General features: G+C 53.2%; 1 protein-coding gene across 6 annotated transcripts in view; it reads right to left on the bottom strand.

Annotated features, from left to right (window-relative positions):
• Positions 1 to 12,699: 12,699 nt before the first annotated feature.
• MAPKAP1 (MAPK associated protein 1) overlaps positions 12,700 to 18,453 on the bottom strand; it is a 98,556-nt gene continuing 92,802 nt past the window's right edge. For all 6 annotated transcript variants that reach the window (XM_080630424.1, XM_080630426.1, XM_080630423.1 and 3 more), the window contains 2 exons: positions 16,355 to 16,452; positions 12,700 to 14,334 (listed from right to left, as the gene is read on the bottom strand). In XM_080630424.1, the coding sequence (XP_080486550.1) occupies positions 14,209 to 14,334; positions 16,355 to 16,452 (224 nt within the window). In that variant the 3' untranslated portion in view covers positions 12,700 to 14,208. The remainder of the gene's footprint in view (positions 14,335 to 16,354; positions 16,453 to 18,453) is intronic.

The following is an 18,453-nucleotide window of genomic DNA, read 5'->3' on the forward strand; positions in this document are numbered from 1 at the left end:
GTGCAGTGTAGGCAGTAGTGTCCTGCCCTGCCTGCCCTTCCTATCCTGCCCTGCCTGCCCACCGCTGCCAGCCCCACTGGCAGCACAGCCACTTACCCACATCGCCAGCAGAGTCGTTGGGCTGGGGTTAATCAACATTCATTCATGTTTCCAAGTGTAAATTGAGCATTTGTTTAATTATGTGTAAGTAGCAATACATTCTGGCCATTATCTAAATCACTATTTTATTTCCTGGATGTGGTTTCATAATGCTGGGTTTGTGCTCCAGCCTCTGCATCATTAACAGAGAAGAGTTAATGAATATAGAAGCGTAAAGGCTAATTACACTTTAATTTACAGTCATGGTCTCATTTTGGGACCACATGAAATCTGTTTTGAAAACAATTGAAAAACTAAAGCAGCCCGGTGAAGGTCTGGTGAGTAGAAGGGGTTTGGCACAAAGTCGATGGTGCCGATGGCTCTTGGTCCCATTGCAGTGCAGTCACTCGGTGCTGGCAGGGCCGGGGCTCCCAGGAGGCTGGTGGGTCCCTTCCTGTTCCTGCAGCCACAGCCCCATGGGGACATGGCCCAGGCTGGTGGCAGGAGCCCACTGGGGCTGGCGATGCTGCAGTGATGGTGCTGAGGGATGGAAACTGGAGCCCGAGCAGAGAGCACAGTTCACCTGAAGGAGACAAAGATTTATTGGGTTGCAGATGTTGAGAGCAAAACCCAGCAAGACTGCTGACTGCAGCACTCTGCACTGCTTCCGATTGCTGGGGGTCTAACGGCGCGCTCTGCAGTGGGGCTCAGTGACAGTGGTACGGTACCGATGCCTGGTCAGTGTATGGGGACGGTGTCTGAAATGGAAGCTCACTGCAGGAGAGGTGAGGGTGGGCAGCTTGAAGCTCTGTTTCTGCTGTGCTGTCTATGGGAGGAGATTTGATGACCTCAGGTGCTGTTAGGTGTCACGGCAGCTCACTGCAGGCTCTTATGGGGCTTCATCCAGGGACCTGCCTGAGCCTGGGGACTCTTCTTTGACCAGCCTCTATGGGTGCTCAGCACCAAAACCAGGAGTGACAGCATCCACTGCAGGATGCTGAGCCTGTCAGGGTGGAGGAGATGCCGGCCATGCCACCCTCTGCTCAGCACCCGCCTGTGAGTGAGGGTCCTGAGCCAAGCAAAGCACTGACTGAGCTGCTGCTTGGTGTGGCTGCCCAGGGCCAGCAAAATCCACCAGCAGTGGGTTCTGTTTTATCCTGAGCAGTGCTGTCTGACAGCACATCTGGTAGCACCAGTTCTGCTGCCCTCTGTACCTGCTGCCTCCTCCCTTCCTGGCCAGGTTTTGGGGCACAGAGCCCCAGCCAATGTCCTGCTGCGGCACTGCCCGCACTGACACTGATGCTGATGGGAGGTGGTGGGGACCTGTGCCGGCACTGCCCCAGCTGTTACAGATGAAGCTGGATCCTGGCTAGGGCAGGATCTGTCCCCATTGGTCCTGGATCACTCTCCTGGCTTCAGCCATGGGTTAGGGGTGGGATTTGGGGGCTGAGGCATTGGCTGAGCACCACTGACGCAGTGTGAGAGCAGGGCCCAGGGGAGCAAGGCCGGAGCTCATGTACTGGTGAGCGTGTGTGTGCGCACGCATGTGCTCCTGTGCTTTGCAATGGGTGAATCAGTGTTTGTATTCCCTTTATTGTGCTGATTCTCTCAGAAATGAAATAAGAGCCGAGGGCTGACCGCGGGAGGGAGCGGTGGCCTCGGAGCAGGAGGCTCGTTCTCTCCGCCGGGCTGGCTGCCTGCAGCCGGCACAGGAAATAAATCTCCGCGAGGAAAGCACTCTGTGGGGCACGGCGGCATCGCTCTCTTCTTGGTTTATTTGGCTGATAATCTTTGATTGGGCCAGCCGAGCCCTGGGGAAGCGCGATGGATGCCATCACCCGGCTGCGGCGGGGCCCGGAGCTGAGAGCTCACCGAGCTGCACCGGGAGAGCAGCGGTGCCCGGAGGGAAACCCTCTGATGGGGGCTCCCCTCAGGCACTGTCATGGCCATGCTGGAACGTGTCCCACGGGCAGGGGGTCCCCTGAGCTGCTGCCCTGCAGGAGGACCAAGTGCTGCCATGGTTGTGCTCATGGATGGGGATGGGATGTGTCCTTGCTCTCAAGGTGGCTCAGGGCCATCTGCTCAGTGGGATTTAGAGGACTTGCACTCATGGTGGCTCGAGGGGCTCTGTTAATGCCTGTCCCTCTGATGGATGTGCTAAGACCATGACAGGGCAGGCTCCTTTACCAACACGCACCATCACAGGTACCTGATCGCCCTTGCTGGGTGCCTTGCTGGATGCCCCCATGTCCATGTGTGCCCAGCAGTGTGAGAGCATCCCCGTTCCACTGCAGGTACCCGAGGGCACCTCACCTTCCTGCCCTCCTTCCAGGGCTAATGCAAGCGCTGTGCCACAGCCAAAGCCTTGTGTGTCCCTCAGACTGGTTTGTCATCTGGCTTGTCACCGAGCGCAAGGCCACGTCACTGACGAACACATCCAGCAGGCTGAGTGCCTGCAGTCGCCAATGGAAAGTGTTCACAGTTGGGAATCGATGTGGGTTAGGAACACTCCCTGCACTAACCAAGGGTTGCCTTTCAAAACCCCACCTCTGCTAAAGGCTGCAGAGGACAAGCAGCCACAGTGCCTTGTCCCACAGCCACACAGGTCCCTACAGCACTGCTGCTCCCACGTCATTGCACTGCTTCCAGAGCTGCATCCTGAGCAGTTTAGGGATGTCCTCACAGCTCCTCCTGCCTCCACCTCCTCAAAAGCCCATCTTCATCCTGTCTGCACCCATGATGTGCACAAACAGTGGCTGAGGGGGGCCCCGGCTGGCCCCGGGCTGTGCTGTGCCTGTTCCTTGGGTGCTCAAGCCTCTTGCTGTCAGGTCACCCGCAGGCTGTGGTGCTGCAGGGCCTCCTGCCCGCAGCCCCAGCAGAGGTGGCTGCTGCTCTTCCCAGCGCAGCGCTGATGCGAGGCGGAGCTGCAGCGCTGATGCAGGTTTCCCTCCATCACCCTCCTAAATGCAGCGCCTGACCCTGCAGCCGGGCCGATGGGATCGGGGCCGGCAGTGGCTCCCAGCGGCTGTTCTGGAGGTGCCAGGTGCTGTGTGCTGTGCCTTGTGAGGGCTCACAGCTGCGGCACGAACCTTTGCACAGGCACCGGTCACCTCGAGTGGGGGCTGTGGGGGGCGGCCCTGCCCTCCCATTGCTGCCGTTCCATCCCCATGGGACCCCAGGCCGCTGTGGCACAAGCAGTTGGGGTTCGATCAGGACTGACCTGGGTTGGGTGCCCATTGCCCCTGTGCTGTCACTCCAAGCAGAGCGGTGCTCCCGCCTCGGCTCAGCCAGAAACACTCTGGTTCCTCAGTTTTAGGTCACGTTCCCAGTGCCAAACCCTGGTCCTCCCCTTGGACAATCACCCCACACCTAATTCCTATTCCAGCACCATCCTGGCCAAGCCTCCCTGTGCTTAGGGGTGTCCCCGGCTCCCTCCCTCCAGCCAAAGGAGCAGGACTTGGCCACTCTCAGGGTGCCAAGACCATGGTGACTCCAGCACCCTGCATTCACCCACCCCTGGCAGGGCTCGGCTGCCCTTGGCTCCCTGTGGCAGTGAGGTCTGGAGGCTCCTTGTGCAGGGCATCCTCTCAGCCCCCACAGCTCCCTGTTGGCAGTGTTCCCACCGCCCCTCTAATCCTTGTCATCCCAAACCTCATCCGCGCTGATTTCATATTTACTTCCAGATCGCGGATGAAAATGTTGAACATCATCACCCGATGATGATTCCCCATTGACAGCCACTTTTTGAGACCTGTCAGTCAGCCAATTCTTAATCCTTTTAATGTGTGCTCTATTGATATTATATAGAGCTAATTTTTTAATCAAAATGTCATGTACCATTACATCAAACGCCTAACAGAAGCCCGGGTGTACCACAGCTTCTCAGTTACTTTTATTAGTTAAACTTTTCAAATAAAAGAATGAAACCCCACGTTTTGACAAGCCCTCCTTCCCTGTGCCTGCCACTAACCACAGCCCCACTCCCCATCAACTATTTCAGCTCCTCCGTGGCTCCCTCTGTATGGACACTGCATGAGGGGTGAGTGATGCAGGGCTGGATGTGCCAGGGACGCTGCTGGGGATGGAGGAGCCGAGTCCAGGCCACTTCACAGTTAAAGTCTTGGTGGGGAAATGGGAATTTTCCTCCTGTCTGAATGCAGCCTCTGACCTGGAAAGGGCCTCCCCGGATGCAGAGCAAGAGCAGGCATGCAAATGCGATATGACAGCCCAAGACACACCAATATGGTTACCAGCTGTCCGGCTGCCACTGGGCCCTACTGGTTGGGAAGGCGATGCCCCAGTCACAGATGCATTTCCTGGGGGGAAGGAAGGGCTTGGGCAGGGGCAGGCCCAGGCACATACGTGCAGGCAGGCACTGACTGCCCAGTGCTGTGCCAATGAGGCCAGCAACAGGACAAACCCATTGGGGTCCCACCAGCATCACCAGGGATGGGTGCTGGATGCTTTGGGAAGCCCTGCCCAGCACTGAGTAAACTGAGGCTGCAGCAGCCTTGGCAACCGCCCTGCCCAGAGAGCCCCCTCATGGGCTGTCCTGTACAATGGCTCTGTCCTGCACAATGGCTCTATCCTGTACAACTGCTCTGTCCTGTCCATCTTTACCAGTTCTCTCCCCTCGGGATCAAGCAACTCTTTGCAAATCTAAATTAATCAGGTTGCGCAGCCATAGACACGGGAACACGCGCTGTATCTTGTCTTTGTCGATCAATGCATTATATCATCCCATAAAGCTGATTAAAAAGCAGAGCAGTTCATCTCACCAGGTTCCGCATCTCAACATTATAAATCTCATATTATGGTTAATGATTGTCAGTGCAGACGGAGGACGTGCAAGCTGATCAGTATTGTGGTTTATAATTAATTATTGGAGCGTTACTGCAGAGGACGGGGGGGGGGTGGGGTGGGGGGGGTGGCTGCTGATTAGCAATTTATTATCTCTAAAATGCCAAAGAGCACCATAGAAGGGCAGTTTGTGTGTCTGGCACTGCCCGTGCCCAAGCACCGCTGCTGCCAGAGGGGTCCTGGTTGGGGCATGGCACCACCACCAGCTCCAAGCTTGTGTCCCTGTGCGGGCATAGCGAGGCTCATCCTGCCCTGCTCACCCTGCCTGCTGCCATCCCCACTGTGAGGATGAGCCGGGCGGGATGGCCCGTGCCATCACACCAGCAGCCCATGCACAGTGGGGATTGGTGTCTGGAGAGCATGAGCGTAGATAACAATAACCAGCACTTTGCTGAAGCCCTGACAGTGGGTGCAGAGCCCTGCATGGCCGGGGGATGCTGTAATTGTGCTGCTGGCTGCTGCCTGTGCCAGCGCAGCTCCCTAGAGCCTGGGGGCTCCCGCTCCCCCTCTTTTGGCTGCATCCCCCTCCCCGGGGCGCTTTGGGCACCCCATTGTCCACAGGGAAGCTGCAGGGAACAGATGTCTCTGCCCAGCTCTGGACACAGGGATGTTGGTCCCGCAGGCTAGGTGCTGACCTGGTTGCTGATGCCAGCTGCTTGGAGAGCCCATGGTTGGATGATGCTCTGTCTGCCAGCCCTGCCTGCAGCCACCGAGGGGCTGAGACCCCCTGACTGTAGTGAATGCCATGACCAGGGGGTCTCAGCCCCTCGGTGGCTGCAGTGGCTTGTCCTCTGGTTAAGCCCTGGCCACCATCCCCACTGCTCCCATCGCTGGCATCATTCTATCAGCTGGAAAAGAGGAAAGGCAGAAAATCCTTCAGGAGAAGAAAAAAACCCAGCCTCAAAGTCCCATTAAAAAAGAGCAAACACTGGCAAGTAATTGGATCAGGGCTTTATCAGATGTGTGTGTGTGTGTGAGGTGTCTTATCACGGGGATTTAACTTTCATTGATTAATAGGGAAGCTTTACAGAGAAGCAGAGCCCTGTGCCAAGGGGAAGTGTCCCACCTGCACCGTGTGATGGGATGGGGTTCATCTGCCCAGGTAGGGGCGAGTGTGGCTGCAGCGTGGGGGTCTCTCCATGGCCCACATGGATCCGGGGCTGCGGGGACTGAGCACAACCAGCCCCGGTCCCGGCACGGAGGTGCTGGGTGAGTGCCCGGGGAGCTGAGCGGGTCCCAGCAGGGGGACAGGGACTGGGCTGTGGTGATGCTGGTGATGGTGGCGGTCGCGCAGCCTGTGCGGCGCTGGAAGGCTGCTGCCGATGGCCTCAAGATGGCACGCTAAGAGTGGGAACCGCGGCGCAGAACAAAGGCAGCTCAGCCTGATCCCGGCTGGTGCTCAATCCCACAGCCCCATTCCACAGCCCCATCCCGCACCCCCATCCCGCAGCCCCATCCCGCAGCCTCATCCCGCAGCCCCATCCCGCAGCCCTATCCCGCAGCCCCATCCCGCAGCCTCATCCCGCAGCCCCATCCCGCAGCCTCATCCCGCAGCCCCATCCCTCATCCACATCCCGCAGCCCCATCCCGCAGCCCCATCCCGCAGCCTCATCCCGCAGCCCCATCCCGCAGCCCCATCCCGCAGCCCCATCCCGCAGCCTCATCCCGCAGCCTCATCCCGCAGCCTCATCCAGCTGGTCCATCCCACAGCTCCACTTCAAACGCTGTCCCGCAGCCCCCTGACCAAGTGTCCCCTGGAGACTCGGTGCTCCCCGTCCCCCGCACTCTCAGCGCTTCCACTGGGATACCCCGGCAGGAGGCTGCCCGCTCCCTGCCATGCCCAGCTTCTGGCTGTGGCTCCCTCCAGTGTCCTGAGCATCGCCTGCCCAAGCTGCCCCCATCGCTTTCCTTGCCCTGCCCAAGGCATGAGCCTCTCCTTCCCTTGGACGCTGGGTTCACTGGCAAGGGCTATAAAAGCCAGAGCAGGGAGGGTGGCAGGAGGGTCCCGGGGCACCCATAGCCCCCGGCCAGCATGGGGCAGAGGGGCCCCCTATGAGCACCTCAATGCAGGGCTCCCTGGTGCTGTGCCATGTGTCCCAGGGGGCTGTGTCACCCATCAGTCAGGGCTGGGGAGGTGACAGGGCTGATGTTACGTGTCACAACACCACGAGTCTGCAGGAACTTTGGTTTTGGTTTATGCTTCAGTGCATCTCTCCCCATGATGCTCTGGATGCGGGATGCAGCAGTGGTGTGGGGATGATGCTCACAGCATGGACCCACCAAGCCCTTTGGTGCCAGGTATGATGCCAGGGGGTCCCAGATCCCCCTCCTTTGAAGGCTGCCATGCTTGAAGCACAGCCCAAACCCCTTGGTGTGCACAGGGCCCCTATGGCAGCCGCAGTGCCCCTGCCCAGACTGCGAGCACATTCTCCTGCCCATGGCTCTTCCTCCCCATCCCTGCACCAGCAAGCCTGCACCAGCATTCCTGAGGAGCAGAGCTGGGGCCATGGGAGGTGCCTGTCCTGCTAATTAGAGTGTGCTGAGGAGGAACTTGCTCAGCTCTGTCTGCCTTGACATTAAGACCTAAATTTGCTGTAAAACCAAATGGATAACGCACACCCACATCTATGAGGCTTTTAGTTCAGCAACAAGTGAATCCATCAAAGCCCAGCACCTAATTTAATAGCAATAATGAAAGGTGTGCGTCACTATTAATTTAAGCACTCCAACATTAGCCTTGCACTTAGAAACCAGCAAGGCAAAGCTATTTACAAATGAATGTACCAGGGCAATAAATTGAAAGTACTGGTTTGACCCGTGGTGGCTGCTTTCTTCATTTATACACAGATACATTTCTATAGATGCATTTATTCCCATCTCTTTAGCAAGGCCTCCCTAATTAAGTTGAAGTGGCAGTGAAAGTGTGGCAGTAACTGTGGAAAGAAGCTGCTAAAAACGTATTTAATTCATTATAACCAATCTTTGATACCATGAGGTTGGATAAAGGTTTGCGGTATCAGAGCAGGCCGCCAAGGAAGGCCAAGGAGATCGCCTACACGCAGCGAGAGCATTTGCATCCTGTGGTTTAACCTCCTCGCACCAGGAGAAGGGTGAACGTGGCTGATGTGGGAACCACTGTGTGCATGGGGGGCTATGGGGCACCAGCACCGGCACCAGCACCAGGAGCAAGGCAGGAATTGGGTCCGTGGGCACTGGGGTTCCATCTCGGTGCCGCTGTGTGCTGTGTGCCCCCAGGATGATAACGTATGTTAAGAGGAAGGTGTATGTCACCCACATTAAAGGAGTTTAATGTGCTCGGAGTCACATTATTGTACCCTTGTAGAATACATTATCTGTCATGCTGCCTTTACAGGCTGTCACCTCGCAGAAAGGCTGCAGTGTTCCTGGAAACCATTATCAGCCTCTAACGATATTATCAAAATTGGAGCGTGCGCCGTGGCACCGCTGCGGCTGCTGCGTTCCGAGCCCTCCTGCACGGCCCACCCGTGCCATGGGAGCAGCGGGATGGGGCTGCAGCTCTATGGACCCTCCTTCGGAACCGATCAAGTTCAATGGCTCCGGTGCGGAGCGGCTGCGGCTGCCCGGGACTTGCCCTTGGGGAATGTGCTGGGCTTGGAGCCGCTCCGCTGCAGCTCCTGTGTGGCACTGGGGGCATGGAGATGCGGCCAGACATGGGAGCATCTGTGTGATGGGGATGGGGAGAGGGAAAGGCAGGGACCTGCTGGGGTAGGGAGCGTTGGGAAGGGGCTGCTCAGCCTTTGCACCATCACCCTGGCACAGGTTGGATGTGATGCTGAGGTGGCTGAGGTGGCCTCACAGCAGGGGGGGATCAGGCCAGCCTGCGGAGGCAAAGCTCAGGAGATGAAGTTGGGGAAGGGGTTGGGGTTAGGGATGGGGTCCCTGCAACGGTGGCCCCATGCTGGGGATGTTCTCACCTCCGTACTGGTACCCCCTGCAAAACACAGGCTGGTAACCCATCAGGAGCCAGCAAACGTCAGCATCTGAGTACTGCTCATCCCTCTCCCATCAGGGGAATATCAAAGGAAAAAGGGAGCCTTCTCTTCTGGAGCGCAATCTTCCTCCTGCGACAAGAAGCCGCGTAAACTGATAAATTGCAGATTAAACGAGTGCCACACTCCACTCCAGTCCCTGGCTGTTAATTCCCCTGTTGTGCAATTCCCCGCTCTCAGGGCCTGTCAATTCCAGCTAATCGCAGGAGGCACTAAAACACTCTGCCCTGACAGCCCCAGATCAAGAAACCCCTGACTCCTAGCTCAGGTGGATTGCATGCATCACTTATGCACAAATCAGCAATATGCCAGCAGGGAGGAATTATGTCCGATGACAGCCCAGACATGAGGTACATATTGCAGAGCCGGCGAGCCCCAGCCGCCGTGACAGATTGCGGCGCGGGGCTGCGCGCTGGTGCGGGAGCGGCGCCGGCTGCACCGGCCCCAAACACACACAGCGCTTGTGCCATGGAGCCACCGGCGCCTCGACCACGCTGCTGCAGCGTGCGGTGGTTCCGCAACCCCATCCTTGTCCCCATCCCGTGGCCCCGGCTGCCCCGGAGGTGAAGGAGTTCCCTGTGCTCCTATGGTTGCATAGAGACAGAAGCAAGAAGACGGCCCCGCTCTGCTCAACCCCACAATAGGGAAAAGCCCTGCTCAGCCCGGCCCCAGCTCTGTGTTAACTTTTAACTTGCCTTAGCCTGTGATGCTGAAAAGCTTAAATTAATGACAGCCTTGCAGTTGCTCATTAATATTGCTTCATTACTGGATGCAACTGCATTCTCCTGACAATAACGGTGTTTGCTGGTGTATTTCTAATTATCTGGCATTTCAGCTCCCTAATAGAGCTCCCAGCACAACCCGACGTGAAACCCTCCTCTTCAGCGGGGAGCACAGCACAGCCCTGCCCGCTGGCAGCCCCAATGCCTCCCTATGAGCTTCTTCATCAGCAAGTACTTCCCCCAGGAGTAGGGCTGAATTCCAACGGCAAAGTCCCATGTGAGACTCAGAGACACCACACTGGGTCTGAGCTCAGCCGCTTTCCCCCCTGATGCTCATGGACAAGTCAGTTTGGAGCAGTGATGTAGAGCCAGGCGATGGGAGCTCCGGTGCGCAGAGCAGGAGCAGCTCAGCGGGGCTGTGCCTTGGGAGCCACCATGGCCATGGCAGCGCCTCTCAGGTGGGTTCTGGGCGAGCGGAAGCCTCAGCGGGTGCCGATGGTTGAGGCTCTTTCCATGCGGGGCTGCTCAGCGATCGCAGCAGGAACGCAGGAGCCGTTCCTCCGCTCCCTGGAGAAATTCACCAGGCGGTGGCAGCGCGGAAATTGCGGGAATTGCGGGAATCCCGGCCCCGTCGCCGCGCTCCGGTGCGGAAAGAACCACTTGAGCCCCGGTTTAGCGCGGAGCCCGTCCCGTGCTGCCCCTGGGCAGGCGCTCATTCGCAGTTAACGATCTATTGTGACTTGTCAGAAAGGGGAATAAATGAGCGCATTATTGTTTCATTCCGGAGCTCAGCATCTGTTTGTGTAATCAGGGAAGAGGACCGGGAAAGCCAACCAGGGCTGACGCACACGTTTTATTTAACTTTTCCTCTGTCAAAGGAGTTTAAACGTGTAATGAACAGGCCACGGTGATTTGAAATATAATCCCATTACTCTGATGAGATTACCAAGGCTGTGAGAGTTCACAAATCATGCTTAGGGTTTTTAGAGTGAACAACACCCTGTTGAGATCCTTTCTTTCCCCTCTCTCCTCTTTGCAGTTAAGTAGAGGTGTGTGTGGAGAATAAACCATGACAGAGCTTAACCCTCCGTGCGGCAGCACCGGGCTGTGCACGGTGCCAGCCCTCCCCATGGCTCAGCTGCCTCAGTGGCCCTGGGTAAGGGGCAGCACCCAGCACCCTTGTGCCCATTGTGCCTGCGCATCCCTGTCCTCGTCTCTGTCCTTGTCCCAGCCTGCACTGGGCTGTGATTTAAGGGGCATTAACTCCAGCAGCAGCAGCACCCAATAGTGCAGCCACCGCAGCAGCGCGTCGCCATGAAATTCATGGGCCCATTACAAACACGTCTCCATAAATAACCCCCCCATTCATCTCAGGGCTGCTCGCAGGGATGTGTGATGGGTTTTGCCTCCTGCTCCCAGGCAGATCCCAGCTCTGCCACCATTACCTGCGGGGCAGCTACAAGAGACCCTGGGATGCACCAGGCTCCCATCAACCTAAACCCAAAGGAGCCTCTGGCTCCCATTGCTCCTGAGGAGTTCATGGCAAACCTCTGCAGAGCACTGGGAAGCTCAGACTCTTGCCTTGATGCCAGCACAGGCCTGGGTGCCCTCTGATAAGAGGTTTCTCAATACTGATGAACCCAAGGAGGTGATGAGGGCTCATCTCCACGGGCAGCACCGGCTGCAGTGGCAGTGGCCTTGGCCACCCTCACCGGACCGCCTGCTCCTGAGCCAGCAAAGCCACCCATCAGCTGCTTTATTCATCCACAAATCTCCCAGGCACAGGCTCAGTCACTCCTGGAGCACAAGGAGGGACCTCGGGGTCTCAGCACAAAGGGCATCTGTGTCCTGTCGGATGCGGGCTCCGAGCAGCGCTGCTTGTGCAAAGCCAGGCGAGGAGGGCAGCGAGTGATAGCCCTGGGCAGCACCGGCCGAGGGCAGCCCAGGGGCATGAGTCCCCCAGGGCTGATGGAAACCAATCAGTGTGGTCGGTGGCACTCGCTGTGACTCTCGCTGCGTCTGTGCCTGTGACCAGGGCAAGCCGACGCTTGGCTCCATGAGGTGCACTCAACGGTGAACCCGCAGGTGCACGTGCAAGCCAGGTCCAGCACCCACAAAAAGGGAGAGTCAGAAACCCTCTGATGCCTCTGGATGCAGGGCACTAAGGAAGCATCCTCGTTATACGAGCGGCAGCCACCCTCTCCTGCCAGAGCCGGTAACAAGGCACAGAAGGAACAGCTTGCTTTTCTGACCCAGTTGAATGCCCATCTGAATCAATTAAATCTACAACTACCGGGGAAAGACCAGCCCGGGATGGATTTGTGTTCAGCTGCACACAGATTGCAACCATGAGCTCGGATTTAACTCTTTCAGCAAACCCTCAACACCAGAGAGGTCTGTTCTGAGGGAGGGGACATTACCAGAGTTTAAGGCCTCCACACCAGGTATTCAACTGAAGCTGCTCTTTAAAAGTAAATTCACTTCTTAGCTGTGAATGGCTCTTTCAGAGCAAATAAGCTCATTCTGGGCTCCTCACCTTGCCCATTCCCCACCAAGCCCTTGAGCATCCTCCAGCAGCAGTGCCCCATCCCTGCTGTGCTCCCTCTGGACAGGCTGCGTGTCCTGGCTCCATGGGGAGGCTGCAATACAAATACATCACGTGGAAGGTGATTTATGACATGGTGTAGGTACACATGGTCTGGGCAAGTGAGTATGAGCCCACAGATGTTATCACAGTTGAGAGACAGCAGCAGGTATTTTATAGGTGAATCTTTGGGCTTCACTGAAAGCAAAACGCTTCACATAGTGAATCTCTACTTACAATAAATAATGAGGTGGCAACAACATTACAGCCATGGAAAGAAGTTGGAGACTTCCGTAGGTTCAGTTTAGTTCAGTTAAAAAGAATTGAAACTGGGTGGCAAAAGAACATTCACATAACAACTTTAATGTTAAATAGTTCACAAAGTCGGTTAAAGGAGTCATTTACATTGCATTAGTTGAAGGGCCCTTCCCCATTGCATCTGTGCTGCATTTGCACATATAAAAGATAAAAAAGTTGAGCATCACACTATAAAATATCGTTTCTCTTGCTCTGCAGGTGTCATGGAAGACTGTTCAGTGGGACCGGCCTCCGTGGTGCGGGCAGGGCTCCCCTCAGGGCAGCACTGACACCGGCACCAGGAGGGGTAACCTCTGAAACCCAAGCGCTCAAACGCGGCAGGTAAGTGTCAAACAGCCCTCTCCGCCCCAGTGTTAATGCCTAAAGCATGTGTTAAGGCTCAGCAAGTTTTCTCTATACAAAAGCAAGGTAAGAGGCTGTCAGAGGCTGCGCTGGGAGGCAGGAGGGAGCCTGCTCTGCCCCAGGAGCTGCAGCCCACTGTGGGCATGTTCTTGGTACTAAATCCACAGGAGCTGTGCAGAGAGCTCCAGCTTCAGCGACTTGGAGAGATTTAGGAAAGACACCTCTGGTGAACTGGACCAAAACCACAGCTCTGGTTCCCAGCAATCCCATTCATGTGTTCCCTGATGCACTAAGGATGGACAAGGCCAGAATAGCTACAAATCCCAGTACAAAGTAGGTCTTAATGTTTATTATTAAAGAATAATATTAAGTGAAGGCATTTCTCAGTCCTCAGGTGCAGGAGGTCTCAGTGAGGACAGGCAGATCCCAGTGCGCTCCTGTGGACAAAAGGATGCTCCTGTGGACAAAAGGATGCTCCTGTGGACAAAAGGATGCTCCTGCTTCAACCATGAAGACACTGCCTTGGGTTTCGAAACATGGTGCTGACCACAGGCAGTGACCTCTGATAACGCCTATGCAGAGCTGGAAAGCACAGTTAAATAAAAGCATTTCTGAACAAAACAACCTATGACAGGCTTGACTGTCTCAGCGTTGCTTCACAAATGGGCTCCCCTGCAATGGCTGCTGTTCCCTGGCTCACGGTTGCCTCCTGCACTTCAGCAACAGAAGTGAAACCATCTGGGACTACAGCCTCCCCCCCAAAGAACTGTGCATCATATGGACCTTGAAAAAGATTACATCTGTTTATTAATAGTAAAAATGGATACATTTGTCCTACATTTTGTTTTTAGAAATTTGATCATGTCACAAGCAATACCTGTGTGTACGTGGGTGTATTACAGATGTATATAATTTATTTTAACCAGGCTGTGAAATACTATGTAATCACATCTCTCCTTGTGATTGTACATAATACAGTAATTAAATGATGCCAGTCTACGTCATTCTCTTATTTCTAATCAATGGAACCTGAAGCGTAACAGTCTTCTTTCCGGCTGATATGGCTCTTTATTTTTGTCACAGGGGAGACTTCCCATCAGCAACGAGGGATAATCTTCCAGCCGTGAGAGACGGGATAATGCAGGTTTCTCCCCGCTGCTCCTGCCCATTGGCAGCAGGAGCTCCGCAGTCCTGGCTCCCACCTGTCTCGGGCGGTGGGGAGCATCTCCTCCTCCTCCCAGCGCGGCCGTCAGGCTCTCCTCGAGGCTCAGTGTCACTGCTGTCCCGACTTCTTCTCCTTCTGGAAGCTAAAGCTTGTTCTCCTGCTCAGTTTTCTTTGTTTCTGAGCAAAATAATCTGCTCTGGCCGTGCTTGCTCGCGACTCTAGTATATAGTTAACCTGCAAGACATGAAATGGTGTTTAATTCTGTTGGTGCTTCAGCAGGCAGCAGCCCTCACGCCACCAACTGCACGAGGCTCTAGTGAAACTGGTCCCAATGGGCTGGCAACAAAACCACGGCAGAGACAGCTCCTGAAGAGCCCCACTCCGTGCATGGCCACTTCCAGCTCTCCCTCTGCAGCCCCTGGCTTGGCGCAGGAGCATCCCTCTCCCCTTATCCCACCCTTATCACCCAGCCTCTGAGTTAACATAGCAGGTTGTGAAGACCCACAGTGCTGGTCTAATATAGTAATGGGCTTCAATAAAAGACTTTATCAGCTTCAATAAAAGTAATTCTTTCATTATGATGTTTGCATACTCAGCTAATCTCATAGTTTCCCTGTGTTTTGGCACATTTTACTTGATGAAAGCATTTTTAAATGATATTTAACAAGCCTGCTATTCCCTAAATTTATTATCTCCAGTGCTTTGTGATAATCACATAGATAATTTTAATGGAAGGTTAATGCAAGAATCAAAAAGATAAAAATGCCCTTTGGTCTGCCATTAGCTGGTTAATATGCTGTGGCTTAAAACTTGCACAATTTTATGCACTGTAGAGTGTTTCACTTTCATTGCATATTACAGCTTAAGGCATAAAAATATAGGGAATTTTCATGGTCAATAAAGCCTCAGTCTTTCTCACTTGATCATGGAAAAAGCCTAACTTGAAAAGTCTGATTTCTCCATGTCTCCTAATGCTGATGGAATCAAAAACAAACTGGTAACTTATGCATGAAACCAGAAAAGTTCTACAGAAACAACCTGCAACTTAAGACAAAAACTACTGTTCAATAGTATTTCTCTCTTGAATATTCATGTTATTCAAAGCAACCCTTTTTCAGCCTTCTTTTATGACCACTTTCAGACGTGTCAAGGTGTTCTGGATTACATCAGCTTATTTAAGATAAAGCAGGAACAAAAGAATTGGCCCAACGGTTCACGAAGTCGAAACCCTCCCAAATACATTCACTTTCTATGATATTAATAAAAATGGTTGCATCATATGCCAGTTATTTAGCAATCCTCTAAACTCCACACAGAAACGAAAGCAAAGATAACAGATGGTTTGCCAAAGTTACTGCTTTTCAGATTTGAATTGCTGTAAAATATTAGCTTGTGGAAAACTGAGTTTCATCTTCCAAGACTGTTGGAAAGATTTGTTTCAGAAAGTACGCTATGGACAAGCCATGAGAAAAGCAAACAATTGTGATAAAGTATCATGGTGAGAAAAACAACCTTTGTGCTTTCCATCTGTGTTTGGAAAAGATGCATGAAAGGCAGCAAAGCAGCACTGCCCTGGCCATGCCACTGCCTCTGCTTGAGCTGGTCCTGGAGTTGCCAAGCATCAACCCATGGCCTTGAACATCAGTTTTGCTGGAGCCCTGAACCCTAACTCCAGCTCCAAGAGCTCCCGTGGTGCCAGGATCTCTGCTCAGCCTCCTGTGCCGCTGCTGAGTTCCACACCAGCTCCCTGCAGACCAGGGTGGCTGCTCCTGCAGCTCCCTGTGGTCCCAGTTTGGTGCTTACATGACCTGGGTTCCCTGCCTGGGTCTCAGTGGCTGGGTGCTGTGCAGCAGCCACACAGCAGCACCGTGGTGCTGTGCAGTATGCAGGTCCTGGGGCACAGCACCACCATGACATTGCTTGCAGACCATCTCATGTGTCTGGTGGTGGAAATGATGTGGACACAATGAAATTAGGCAGTTTCCTGTAAAATTCCACAGGAAAGCGGTGTCTCTCTTAACTAGGAACAAGTATAAAAGCAAATATTTATACACAAGTAGGCAGTCTGCTGTATGGTTGTTTGAATAATGAATAAAACAACAGGCACCAAGGAACTAGCCTGGTGAGTTAAATACACCTTAGTGGTCCTCAGGCACTACACTGTTCATGTATTCCAGAGCCTCCTGAACACTTTCATGTCTAACAAGTGGTGAAACACCCAGGATTTTGGGTCACGTTAAAATTTAATACTCACCTTCAGTACAATTTCATTGACAGCAGCAGCATCTGATTCAAAGTAAAGGTGTTTGTAGTCATGATTGCTTAGATATGTAAGTTTAAATATTGCATGACCTGCAAAGATAAGAAAAAAACCTGCTCAGAATATTCCTGTAAAGTTTCAGCGGAGCCTGTGTGCCTGACAGAAGAAAAACACAGATGGTGATCTTAGCATACCATCAGCACAACAGAAGGAAGTAATGAAACGCTGACAGGCTTCTCATGTCATTTCAATTTAAGGCAAGTGGTGGCTTACAGGAGCAGCTGAACTCTATTCAATAAAGTTCCTTTTCCCATCACATCCCCACTGCAGGAAATGCAAAAATCTATCAAACGGCTAGTTAGCTGCCGTTCAGCCCAAGACTGTATTTCAGTGAAACTACCACATTAGGACTACTTTATGTAACTATTCACTGTATAATCATCTCATGCACAAGAGAAGTGTTATATTTAAAATAAAAGGCCAATTAACCCCAGAATCACCACTCCAACCACCTCTTCTCTAAACATCACCCAAACCTACCCGCTTGCTTACAGCAAAGGGAAACATCGCCACTGGGAAATACAAAAGGATGCAGCACTGATGCTATGAAACATACTCGGACCCAGGATTCTCACTTCCTATAAGCAGGACAATCAAAATTAAAGTGTAACTGTAATTTCTATCCATGTAGAACTTTGCTGGCAGGTTTTGCTGCTGCTCCGAATGGAGGTGCCAAGGGACTGAATGGACATGAGGTGCTGATGGCCTGGCCTGCCTCTGTGGATGCCTTTGGAGAGTAGCTTGGAAAGTCCTGCCCTTTAAAAGTGCTGCAAGCAGGACAGGAAGATGTCTTTAACAGCAAGGTCTCCAGGCAGAACATGTAGGAAGGCAAAATATCCTTCACTTGTATGGACGTTCACGGCTTCAAAATTAAAGTTAAGCATATTCTATACTCTTCTATCAGTTTTCTCATGATGTATTCAGTTCTAAAGTCAAAGTTAGTAATCTGTAAAGTAACAGCCACACTACTGTAAATCCAGGGCTTTCCTGGAGGAAAGCTAATTTGAAATCTTATTTACATTATCTAATTCTCCAGATTTCCAAAAAGTGACTGATATACGCTCAGATCGGTGGCCAGAAAATTTGAGACCCAAGTATTTTATTGTGGCATGTTAATTAACATGTTAATCTGGAATATAAATCCTGTATTGAAAAATTGGCTAATAATAATAATACCCCCCCCCTTTAAATCATTTGACAAATGATGCCTCAGCGGTACTAAAAATGTGGGAATTCCTAGCCCCAGCTCATCAGTATGTTAATGAATGCATGCCCGGCTCCACTCCGGACTGAATTCAGCATCTTTACAATTCCAAAAGTGCCTGTGCACCATTCCTGGCGACAGGACACAGCACTGGGCCCCATCACCTACCACAGTTTTCCTTGGACATTTACTATCGCACACAGCTACAGAAACTGCTTACCAAAAATGACAATTCATATGGCACAAAAGATGGTCTGGAGGATTCCAACAAGGTTCTTTGTTTTGGATCTCAGAAGTTCATAGGGTGGTTCTTGCTGTGCATCAAGACTTCCCTCACCTGGTTTAAGATTCTTCATTCCAAGCTTTCTTCCACCTAAGAAGCCTGCTCTCCCCACACTGATCCTGCCTTGCCAGATGCTCCAGAGGCTGCTTTCTGTACCTGGCTCAGCTGGTGGAAAAGGCTCTGAAAGCACCAGAAGCTGAGCCCCTTGCTTCCAGGAGAACAGCCTCGCACCTCATGGCTCTTGTCTCCAGGCTGCTCCGTGATGCCAACAGGACACAAACCTCTCAATGTGTTCATCTCTTACATGGTGGAAAGCAGGCTGGGTGTGTGCAGGGAGCAGCAAGAGCCAGCGTGCTGCTGGCGTGCTCCTTGCAGCTCTGCTGCCCCATCATGCATCACCCCGCAGAGGTAGGCACAAGAACACAAAACAAAATACTAATGTGAAAATGATCGCAGCCTCCATCATGCCTGACAAGGAAATCCTGCCCAGAACCCCATTTTAGTTTTAAGCTGGTGATTTACTCCTCCTTTCTGGCAAAACCATAC

The sequence above is a fragment of the Psittacula echo genome (genome assembly GCF_963264785.1).
Source record: "Psittacula echo genome assembly, chromosome: 16".
Classification (NCBI taxonomy): Eukaryota; Metazoa; Chordata; class Aves; order Psittaciformes; family Psittacidae; genus Psittacula; species Psittacula echo.